This window comes from Eumetopias jubatus, unplaced genomic scaffold (genome assembly GCF_037043125.1).
Source record: "Eumetopias jubatus isolate StellerSeaLion01/CBP00866 unplaced genomic scaffold, mEumJub1_p1.0 scaffold_9, whole genome shotgun sequence".
In the NCBI taxonomy this organism is placed as follows: Eukaryota; Metazoa; Chordata; class Mammalia; order Carnivora; family Otariidae; genus Eumetopias; species Eumetopias jubatus.
The window spans coordinates 75077593-75090017 of NW_028274815.1; the positions used below are offsets into that span (position 1 = coordinate 75077593).

At 43.8% G+C, this 12425-nt stretch overlaps 1 protein-coding gene across 3 annotated transcripts in view; it reads right to left on the reverse strand.

Annotated features, from left to right (window-relative positions):
* CAMKMT (calmodulin-lysine N-methyltransferase) overlaps positions 1-12425 on the reverse strand; it is a 391233-nt gene that overhangs the window by 4042 nt on the left and 374766 nt on the right. For 2 of the 3 annotated variants that reach the window (XM_028104052.2, XM_028104050.2), the window contains 2 exons: positions 11992-12055; positions 2135-2266 (listed from right to left, as the gene is read on the reverse strand). In XM_028104052.2, coding sequence (XP_027959853.1) covers positions 2135-2266; positions 11992-12055 — 196 coding nt within the window. The remainder of the gene's footprint in view (positions 1-2134; positions 2267-11991; positions 12056-12425) is intronic. The other variant, XM_028104051.2, reaches the window with a different exon arrangement.

Consider the following 12425-nt stretch of genomic DNA (forward strand, 5'->3'; position numbering starts at 1 on the left):
GTGCGACCTGGACTTGGGTCGTGCCAGCCTGTCGCCGGCCAGTCAGCACACGGCTATCCGCGGGGCTGGAGCAGGAGAGCGGGCATTCTATGCTCCTGGTACAGAAGGGACAAGAGGTACTCTCTTGCTAGAAGCAGGAGAACACCAGACCAGCTGCAACTGCCCCCCTCATTAGAAATACACATCATGGGTTCACGTTTGTATCCTTAAGAGTGCCCCAACCCTGCAGAATATTCCCCTGGCAGGTTCCAGGTCCTGAGAACCAAATGCAACTCTCACTCCTCACAACCTGAAGAGAAGGGAAACTGTTTTCTTAGTCCAGTGTCAGCAAAGTAGAGAATTTAACTTTTAAGCAATAATGAAGATTAAAGACTAAGGTCACCTAGTTATTTATGGAAATTTACTTTTGTGGAATGCATCCGTCCCCGATTATTTATGGAGTACTAACTGTGGGTATGTTGCACAATATAAATGCAAGAGGCATGTCTAGTGATTTATGGAACATGCTATGCTTAGCAGGGTAGTGTACTGCCTTGGAAATAAAAAGAGGAAGTTGCTGTCCCCCAGCCACTGACAATCTTAAGTTCTAGACAAAGGAGAGGTGGCCACTAAGGACTCCAATGTCCCCATACACCTCCAGTCTTGCAGGGAGGAGATGGAGGGTATCAGGCACAACGCTGAACATCACTGCTGGTGGAGAAACTCTTGCCTTTGCTCTCCTGATCTGTGATTGAGAAACTGAAAGCATTTGTTGTTCCAGGGGGAAGGTGAAAGGCATGGCATTGAAGCAGCCATCACCTGATCCCTGTAGCTCTAGCCTGACCCAGGACATAAGCCTGTTTTTGCCCCTTTGGGGAGAGGAGCCCACAGGCCGGTTGAGACCCTTCCCCTGCCAGGTAAAGCCCTCAGAGCCTTTCCTTTTATTCTGGGGAGGGGCTGCAAAAGGGAAAGCCTTAGTCTAGAGTGGCAGGCAAGATTTGAGTAACACGCCATTCTCTTTTTATTTTCTGATCCTAAGCAAAGGGCAATCCCACCATCCAGAGGAGGTGATTTAACCCTTTCAGTTCACAAGGCATCTTTGCCCCCCCCCCAGCGCTGCCCCGGGGCGGGGGGGAAGGGGGAAGCTAAATGAAACCTTAGAGACCCCAGAAGAGTGAAACCATCTCCACAAAGTGAGGATCTTCTCTTGCCTGAAGATCAGATCCACTTTGCATATAATTTTTCAAATGTCAATATACTTCTATATTAGATCATAGTCCTGGGTAACAAAGAATGCTATTCCCATTTTCCCAGGAGAAAATTAAGGTCAGGCCTTTACTTTTCTGCGTTCGCAACTTGTAAAATCATGACAAGTTCAAAGTCTTTTGCCCAGGTCAGACTAGCTCAGAGAAGGGAGATTTCTGTAAGGCACAAAATTACAGAAGTAATATATGTTATACTACTAAGTGTGATATGTTTTAGCAAAGGTGAGATTCCTAAAAAGTTTTCAGTGGAACACTTGCTTCTCAGTGTCCTATATTGCTCTATGCCTATAAATAATAAAAAGGCTGATAACATTGCTTTATGTAAGCAAGCTTAGAAATCACTCTCAGATAAGTGCTTTTGACCTAAATCTTGTAGCTCCTTGATCTGACATATAACCCCACAACTGTGAAATTCTGTATGAGATTTAACAGTCTCAAACTGCTAACTGACCCAGCCATAAAGCAAGCAGAGATAAAGATTTACAGTCCAACATGATACAATTAGACATTCACCTTCTATTTATTTCAGTGCAGCTGAGCATTTAACCTACTTAAAAGCCGAAGGTTTTTTCATTAAAATATAAATGCTTGTTTATCATTCATTCTATGCCACCTCCCCTGCATCCTACAAATTAGTCTATTATGAATGAAAAGATTAGTTTGTTTCAGAGAAAGGAGTAAACAGGAATGGTTTCTGTAAAATCCTGCTAGACATGCGAAGATAAAAGATGGCTTTACCACACAAAATAATCAGATACAAATAGCTGTTCAGAAGCAGCACACCTAAGGAGTACTTTAATCAAATATTTAGGTTACCTGCCAAAAAGACCATGATCTCTTCAAAATGCAACGCGGATTAAAGTGTTATCTAACACAAGCAGAAAACTAACCTTGGAGTGGAAGTTTGAAATGTGTTCATCATAATTTTCATGTCTTTGGATAGAGAAATCAGCTTTTTCAGCTAGATTGCAAAACTGGTTTAAAGTATTCCCTCGGCGTGGGGCAAATACCATTGCTTTCCCCTAGAATATTAAAAAGGAAATTCACACATTTTAAAACTGAAAGGCAACCAAACATAACAAACACTAGGTAAAGCATTTAATGTACTGCTCTCGGGTAGGAAACACAATTGTTCTTGAGACGTCCACACAGGATGGACATTCACAGTAAGAATAATTTCAAGGATAGATACACATCAAGTAAGACAAAATATGTATATTTCCTATTCAAATGTTGCTATGTTTTATCCTTTTCCAATCATGCATGTAACAAACAAAACATGGCTCAAAGTTGGTATTCTGTACAATGCACACCTCTCTTGGGTCCAGTGGTTCAAACCATCAACTGCTTTTAGAGCAACTGGTCCACGGCAGTGCCACCCACCTGGAGACTCCTTAGCTGTTGCCAATGTGTCCCCAACACAGCTCCAGAGCATGTGGCAATGGATGCTTATAGATGTTAGTTTATTGTACCCTGGAAATTCAATACCAAGAAATCTTCCATATAGAGACAAGTAACAGCAATCTCTGTTAGAGAACTTTCATGTTTCAGCCCTGCCACCAGCCTTTTCTGTGACCATGCTGTCAGAGACAAGGCTCCAGGATCTTGGTTTCCAACTTCATTGAATCCTTCATAATAGTCATCATTAGAGCAAAGCAGCTCCTCACAGTACTCAACTGACTGCTTTTCAAAGAAAGTGGTATAATGAGGGTAAGCAGGCTTTTCTAAATAAACTGCACAACCTCATGAGATTGTTGTAGTGGGGAGAATGGATGGTCTTGAATAAGCTATACACTGGATTTCAGAAGACCACTGGACATGAAACTCCGCGATGTCCATTTGCTAACTCCTGGATGCACATGGACTTTCCCTCGCCCTCTGATATGTGCACAGAACAGCTGAACTTCAGAATCTTCTTTTCTTATTGTTTAAAAGATGACTGTATGCTTCTGTTAACCTCAAGGTTATACTTCACTTCTATGAAATGCCACTTCAGGTTTTGAGGGAATCATGAAAATATATCCCAGTTTCTTATGAAAGGTGGTTTCTCATATATTACTGCCAACTATTTATTGAGCATCCAGTGCATGTCAGGCTCTGGGATAGGAACTCTATTTGTCTCATTGACTCTTCCCACCACCCAACAATGTAGGTATGATCAGCTCCATTTTACAGGATGCTCCGAACGGTTGAATAGTTGACCAAGATGACACAACCGGCAAATGACTGGAAACATACCTGCCTCCAATGCTGATGCTCTTTCCACCTCATCTCATTGCGTCCTTATTAGTAATAGTGATGGTAATAATAATAATAATAGCTACCACTGTGCGAGGTGCTTCATGAACCTTCCCTTTCATCCCATCAACCATTTTCTCAACGACCTTGTGAAGCAGACATTACATTTTACAGATGACTAAACATGCAGCGAAGGCTTTGAAGAATATGAGGGTATGTGGCAGAAAGGGTTCTGGGCTTAAAAAGTCTCCACCATTACACAGCTGTCACCTCAGGAAAATTAGAAAGAAAAAAAAAGCCATGGAACTGTTGAGCTAGAAGGGACCTTGGGGATGACATAATCCAATCTCCTCAGTCACCCCAGCTGACCCAACAAGGTTTCTCACTCATGAAATGGGAAGAACAAAGTCTGCCCCCCCACAACTCCATCAAGTCATGAGGATCAAATGAGGTGATGAATGTGAAAATAATTTGAAAAGCAAGGTTATGTAGATGTAAGACTAGAAACATCTCCACCACTTAACAGTGCTGGAAAGATTTTATCAGGTCTCTTTCCCTCTCCCTCTTCCCCTCATTTACCTGCAAGAAAATACACTGATACAGTGTCCTGGACATCACGTGTGTTTTCATACCGTGTTTACACAGACATGTACACACCACTCAGGCACATAATTATAGCAGCACCAATCATACCACTACACTTAAGGTTCTGTCAGCTTTTCCAATATTAATTGCTATTTTCAGGTGTTTTTCAAACTTAGCAGCAAAAATTCATTTTGATGTGAAACTAGATATAATACATGGTCTCGGCAGGGGAGCAAAAGTCTTCGTTAAAAAAAAAAGGAGGTAATACTAGTAGGTCATTTTAGTCATTTCTAAGAGCTGGTTGCCATTCTAGGTTTTTGAATAATGGAAGTTGTTTTATTTTAAAGTCACCTGCAAAAAATTCTTACAGTTACAACTGCAGAGTTGATTTTTAGTAGCTATTATCTAAGCTATGTATCATAATGTTTACAGGGCTATAGGGCTCTTGGCTGGGCTGGTGTTTACATTTATGAGTCCGTGCTCCCCACACCCCTAACCCCTTGTTGGTAGGGTGAGCTGTAGGGGGACCCAGCTAAGCATATGGCAGCCCCCTCCACCCAGACATCTCTCCTTCTCTAGGTCTTCTTCTAGCTTACCTGTCCTTCCCTAACCACCCTCTAGAATAGCAGCTGCTTCCCCATTGCTCTCCACTCCCCTCCTCCCTTTACTTTTGTTCTGGGCGCTCATCACCACTAACACACCTTATATCCTTGTTTGTGATCGCTGGTCTCCTCCAGCTGGATTGTACGCTCCATGACAACAGGATCGTCTAATGTTTTATTCACTGCATTTTCTCAGTGCCTAGCATATAACTGACTCTCAATCAATACTTATTGAGAGAATAAACTAAATCCAGATGTTGAAATAATTTGAGAAATGCAAGTCTTTGGGAATTCAAAGGCCACATTCTATTGCTTATTCTTTAGCAAAGATTTTCTGCGAGAAGCTTTTACAGAGTCGGTAGCTCTGACGGGATTTTGGAGGGCAGCATTCTGTGCACAATACTGTACCCACAACAAGGAGAGAGAATGAGCAGTAGTTTTAATTTCTAATTACTCAGTTATGGGTTTTAAAATGCTTTCTTTTTCATTTCATTGAATACAGACACCTTTGAGATGTGAATCAATATTTAGGAGGGACAATAGTACATCATCCATTCATTCAATAAACAGCCACTAAGTGCCAGCAGCCACCCCATAAGGAATGGCTTTAGAATTCCCCTTGTCCCCAGTGGAGCAGGACACTGGTACAATCAGAGAAATATGCCCTACAGTCTAGGCTGCAAAAATCAAAACGAGAAAAAAATATATAGATTTCAGATTAGCCCATCACTTTAGAAAAATTATTTTCAATTTACCAAAGCCCAACTTTCTAGGCATTTGAAGTCATAGAATCATCTTAAACTCAGAATGAACACTCAATTGAACGTAAAATTTTGACTGATGGGCAGAAATTTGAGAGAATTCATTTATCCCTGGAGAGGAGAAAGGAGTAGTTCCACTAAACAGCAGTGATATTGTTTACATCATGAGCTCAGTTGTTGTTATTTTCCTAGACTAATCTATACTCATATATTAAAGGGTGTGTACTTCTGGAAAAAATAAGTATGCTTCAGATTTCTTTTAAAAGGAATATGCTATGCCAGTGAAATGCCTTTATTTCTGTTTCATTTCCAGGCAACCAACTATTAAATACCAATTACATGTTTAAGCTTATGTTTATTCTTTCTTTACCTGGTTTCTGAGATGCCGCCTTTGCCTGCTTCCTCCCCTATGTCTCTCTCAACCCCCTTCCATGGCTTCTCCACCTGCCCCCTTGATTGTCAGTGGTCCCCAGGGCTCTGCCTACTTTTTCTCCCTGTTCTGTACAATTCTAGGCAATTGTACCAAAGTCCATGGCTTCAGCTCTCAATGATACATCAACACTCCCAAGTATATATCTACAGAACCCACCATAGTCCAGGGCCCACCCATGTTCTCAGGTGCCTCCTAGGTCTCTCCGAGGGGACGTTCTGCAAGTACTTTTAACTTATTCTGTCTACAGTGGAACTCAGTACCTTCGGACCCAAACCCCAGATTAGATACCCTGTCCCTGGGATGCCTCTGCTGACCACTCCTGGCCTCCACGCTGTGGTTCCTCCCTGCCAGGCACTTCCGCCCTCCGCTTCCATGGCTCACCCACACCGCTGCTATCTCCTTAACACACCGTCAGCTAACTGCTCGCTCGTTTGTCTCTCACGCGGGATGGCGAGCTCCTTCAGGGCAGGATCACGTTGTATCTTACTCTATCCCCAGGTCCTAGCACAGCCTCTGCATCTGAGAAGCACCCAGTAAATGTCTGCTGAATGAACTCCTCAGTGAATATCTGCTCAGTCCCCTCCTCTCCACCCTTGGATCTCCTCTCTCCCAACTGAAAAATTCCATGTACAAGTTGGTCCACGGTGGTGCCCCGAGGAGCTCTGCTGCTTTCAAGCTCTCTCTTACACCACTGCAGCCTCTATGCTGGCCAGTGTGATCTTTCTAGAACCCACACCTGACTATACCACTGCTCAAACACTTTCAGCGGCTCTCTAGTACCCATATAATAAAGACCAGTCTCTTCATATAGTATCTTCAGCCTTTCATAAAATGGCACCCCAAACTAAGTCTTTCACCTCATCTCCTGCCCCTCCCAACCCTAACCCCCAAACCACACAGATTCTCACACTCCAGCTACAGCAAACTTCTCTTGTTGATCCCAAAACACAACATGCTTCTTCATACTCTGTACCTGTGAGCGCTGTTCCCTCCTTCCCTCTTCTAGTCCCCTTCCCTGAAGCTTAGAATGCCCTTCTTACTTTTCAACACCAAAGTCAAATGCCACTGCATGTAGAGAAACATTCCTCAGGCAGTCAGTCACTCTTTCTGGTATGCCCATCACATTGCGTTGTAATTTCTGGTAGCTCAGGCACTAATCTGCCCTACTAAACGGAGATTCTCCTAGTGGTCATGATCCATATTTATACCCGCACCTCACATTCCCAGCACAGTGCCAGGTAGTGAGTAGTTGCTCAACAAATGCTTGTGGCATCAAGACAGAGTCCAAACCCTTGAGTATCTCCCATTCTATTGAAGGTATAAATTAGAAAGATTGTCAAAACAAATATGACCACCACACTGTGACCCAGGGATGGGCTGTTATAAGCCATTTTGCACTGTCCACTGTGATTCCACGTGTGTGTGTGTGTGTGTGTTACATTTCCACAATCAGATTATAAATTCTTTGGGGGCAGAGACTCAGTACTACGCATGCTGAATAAGCACCTAGGTAGATTTCAGGAAAGAACTTCTAGAGCTAGGCCCTGCTCTGAGGGTCTTAAAACCATCTGGGGACTCTCTATTCCTACAAACGCGAGAGGCAGGTATGGCTGAATACAGATTCTCACCAAGAACAAGGGAGGGTTTGTTGGGCCTGTGACCCAGCAAGCAGACAGGAACAGAGGGTCCCTCCAGCACCATCTCAGTTCACTGCCCTGAGCCCACACTCACAAGGCATTTCCTTGACATAAGCAAAAACAGAGGTTTGTACAGATGTGTGCAGAGATGTTGGATTAAAAAAAGAAGAAGGAAATCTCCCTGCTCTTCTAAAACCAGAGCCCATGATTTACATTTATAGCCCTCCTTGCATACAGGTGGGGCTCCAGGAATGTGGCAGTTAGTTCCGGCCAGTTTCTAAAGGTTAAATGAATTCCGAGGTGATATTTTTGAATGCTTGACAATTGGTTCGCAGCAACCAGCTGGAGAGCTGTCAACACTGCATCTCCATCCATCTTTTTGTGGTTCTGAGTAAATACACACTGTGTGGCTGGCTTGGTGTCCTTTCCTGTACCAAAAGCCATTTCAGAGGAATATTAGTGAATACCATTTGTTGGTTGTCATTTCCAGGCTAAAGTTCAACTTGCAGGTTGCCGTGGCTGTATTTTAAATCATTCTGGCCCTCTAATATCAGACACTGCTGATATTCTTTAAAGAACACAACAGCAGGGGGTCACCTGTCAATCATCAGTAACACGGAACCACTCACGGGAGGGAAAAAGTTTGGGGGGACCAAGGCTGGGTGGGGAAACGTTGCTTCTTGGAATAAGTAAATTTTGCTGACTTCATTCCTTGTTAGTATCTATTCTTTTCTTTTTGCCTTTTGAGTTTGCTAGAGAGTTCCCTCTAGTAGTCTGGCAGGAGTCAAGTGTTGCACAGTTACTTTCAACCAACAAGTCGAGGAAAGTTTCCATTTGGGGCTGGCGGAAAACACCTCCTGCTGAAATTTGGGGCTTCCTGTAGTGACTTTGATCTAAGCCATCTGGCTGAGGATCTAAGCCAAGCCAGGAGCCCACCTTGGTGACTAGGCTCTATCTGGGGTCTGTCCCCCTCACTCATGACCCCACGACAAAAACGGAAAAGCAGGAAAACTCCTCCTCCCCATCTACCTTTCTTGCAACTGGGTTGTATGACACCAGACCACTGATTTGCCTTAGCTAGACATCAAGGAACCACACACCCCAAAATGGCAGATTTGGTTTCTTCCCCCCCACCTGAAACCTCTTATTCTTGCCCTCTAGCAGTAATCTCTCTCCACTCGCTCTGTCCGCAGTAAAAAGTGTCATCTCCATCCAGGTAGACAGTCTTCCTGGGACCAATGAGGGAGCTGACGCAGGCATGCAGAACATGGGTGCGGGCGACACGCAGCATGCCCCGGTGTGTGCAGAAGTCACCAAAGTTTGTGTCCAGAGAAGGGTGAATTCCCTTCCTCCCAGCAGCATTTCTGCAAGGAAGATGCCCCGTGTATTCTGTACTCACCACGGTCAAAAAGTCTCTCTGGGTCTTCTTCAAGGTGACAAGAGCTAACATAGATTCAGAGCCAGTCATGTGCTAAAGCTTTCCAATGCATTGGCTTGTTCCCGCCCCATTTTACAAATGGGGAGAGGAGGCTTCATGGGACGAACCCAGTAAGTGGCAGAGCCCAGATCTGAACCTTAAGCTTTCAGACTCCAGGGTCCAAGCATACCTTCCCTCCATAAGGAAGACTTAGTAGAAAACAGGGTGAGAGAGGTAGTTCCAAAGCCTGCTAGTGCTAATTTGGGACTGGAATTCGGCCCTCCTGTCAGCCAGGCCAAGGTCCCTTTGGACCAGTGTCTCATGTGGATTAACCCTGACAGGCTAATGCATCAGTAAAGAAGAAGCAGTTTTCATTCTGGAACACATCTTGTGTGCCAGGCACTATGCTAGGCATATACGTCAGTAACTATTTTACATCAGCCCCGGGGGTTGGGGGGGACTTATCCTCCCTCACCCTGACGCAATGAAACTCAGGCTCAGAGAGCCTTGATAGAGAGAGCAGACTTGGGTTTTGTATGCAGCTATCTCTGACTCTTTTCACCCTCCACACTACCTGCAGACACTGCGGCCCTCCTGTGAACCTGAAGCATTTGGCTCAAGTGCAGTTTTTCCGGAGTACCCTGAGAATGTGCTGTATCGCCCATTGAACTCGCTGAGCCTTGAATTACCAAGAACTCAGGAGCCACCAATGTAGCCCCTCAAGTTGTTTCTTTGTGGGCCTCCTGCGGCACCTACAGCACCAGGGCCACAGACCATGGAGGAGTTGTCTTGGGCTCAAGAGAAAGTTAAAAGCAGCTCTAAATGTAATGGGATAAACCTTTAATGTTACCTTAGTCTTGGACTGTGATTTCCACAATGCATACACCAGCAGAGGGAGAGCCTCCGGAAGCAGAACAGCCAGTCCTGAGAGCTTAGAAGAGGAAGGGTCGGTTTTTGCTCTGGTTACCCCCAGCTCTGGGAACACTTCTGGCCCACTGGCACGGGAGATGCAGCTGCTGGTGGTCACTGCCACGTCTACGTGACCCTTCTATGGCCCACCTGGTGAAGGCCCTGGGAGCGCGAGTGCCCTGCCTCCCCAGAGCTCCTGATGGGGATGAGATTCCTGAGCAGTCATTTCAGGATATCCATGTGCCACTCACAGCTTGGAGTTCTTCTCTTACGGTGGGTCTCTGACACCTTCAGCTACACTACCCGGCAGCCTTGTGCATCAGCCCCAAGTGAGGGCCCCTATTCCCACTTCAAATACTGCAGTTCGGCCAGGCCCCTCTGACTTGGCCTCCCTGCTCCTCACATAGAATGAGCAAGTACCACCTACCCCAGGGCCCTGCCTCATCCTTCTCCAGGCTAAGGGTGAGTATCAGCTGTCGCTAGGAGGGCGGCCTTGTGGAGCCATACTTCAGGCAAGGTTCAGGGCTTAATAAAGGATACAGAAGAGCTGCTAGAGATTCCAGTCCAATCTGCATTTAGGACTATTCACAGCCTGGACAGTTCTCTATTATAAATCATTCGAATGATTTAGACTAGATCCTAGGCAAACCATGCAAATCTCTGCAAAATGGAGTATTTGCCACAAATAGGCTTTGGAGGGTGTTGGTGAAGTACTGTTTGTACTTGTTTGTGCAGCGTGAGATCCAGGAGTCCTTGAAAGCATTGTATTTATGTATGATACATTTTTCACAGAGGCCTTTACATCCAAGAATCTCCGTGCCCTCTCTGAAAATCCTGACCTTGCAAAGGCTCACAAGAATCACCCAAGGCTAACAGAGGAGGAATGAAGAGTCCCTCAATTCCTTCTTCTACCCTCAACTTGGGCTGCTCACTCAACCATGACTGCAGCCATCAATAGCTTGGAGCATGCCCCTTCCTTGCCTCAAGACCTGCTACCCACCTCACACGGGGAATTGAGAAGGCCAATTTAATTTAATTGATTACCACTTACCAAGCTATGGTTACTCCTCTGAGAGGCCTATTTAAAGTTTCTGAGCTATACAGAGATAACAAAATAAAAAGCAACAGTGTAAGGCAAAGGACGATTATCAAATTGCTCTGGGAACCTTCAATGTGGAAAAGATATAAAAGATAGATTGAAAGGTATTAGTCTGTAAGTCTCATTGAGGTCAGAAGACTAGAGCAAACCTTCTGAAAAAGACTTCCGAAACAAAACTTCAGAAAATACTTTACACACACACACAGACACACTGTAGTCCTTTCTCAGATAAATATGAGTTCCTGTCTTAGACTGCATTAACATTGTTAACCTATTTTAAATTCCTATGGCACAGCAAGAGTCTTACATACTTATAAGATTTTTTTTTTTAAATGCATGAGCCTTAAACTCGTTTTCTTACTTTAAATAGATGTGTATTAACTCTCCAGTTAGGCTGCAGGACCTCCTAGCTTAGTGTAACAGCCCAACAAAATAAGAGTGGCTACAAACTCTGTAATTTACTCACAGGCATAAATGGATATATAAATGTAAAAATGTGCACAATATTTTATGCCATGCTTGGCTTCATTGTAACCTAATGTTTATAATATGTAAATAATGGCTTCCTTTTAAAGCAAAGAACTTTTAATATACAGATTCATCTGAAGTCCTTTTTCTTTGATATAAACAGAAAGAAAAAGAAAAAAAATATATTCTTTTGCAATAAATAAATACCCAATGACAAAGGTTACCATTGAAGGGATTTAAAATGACAGAAGTCAACAGAAAACTTTCCATATCATACTTCTACTTTAATGTGAAGATATTGTTATCAAAGGAAAAGACTCAAGAAATTCTTTGATAAAAATAATCTCACACTATCTTTGAAGCGGTTTCATTTATTTTACTACCCACTGTGTTCCTTATCGGAAGGCCAAGGGTAAGAAGTTTCCTAGTTATGATTAGGAAAGAATCTGATAGATCAGAAGACCCAATTGAAGTTGGACATAATAAGTATTAAAGTATTACATGACATTAATCCTGCCATTCCATTACTCTCTCCATCTTTGTGCACAGACTAATTATTCTGAAGCCAGTGTTCAGGAGAAAATAGAAACATACTTACTCTGGGCTGGAGTAATCTCTTTATTGCATCAACAAGGCTGGCTCTGTACTGGTCCAGAAACAGGCTGACATTGAGAAGAGAGCAGAATCCAGATTAAACTGGGTTTCCAAGTCTAATGATATTAATGGAGGTAAGTACAAGGCTAATTACACATGTTTACTCAACACCAAAAGGGGAGAAATTGTTTCCTTCCATTCAAGTGTCTCACTGGAAGAAAAAAAGATTGTGGTCAGTGTTGTCCAACCAAAGCCAAGTCATCAACATGCAATTGGCCAGGATTCACACATGACTGGGCCACGTATTAATGTTAAAGGGACAATATCTAAGCTGCTATTTGGGGGAATCATCTGGTTGAGATGAAATACTTCCCGTCATTACAGCCCAGTTTCTGTAGACCTGGGCCATGAGCCCACTGAGGGTATTGTGAGGTCACC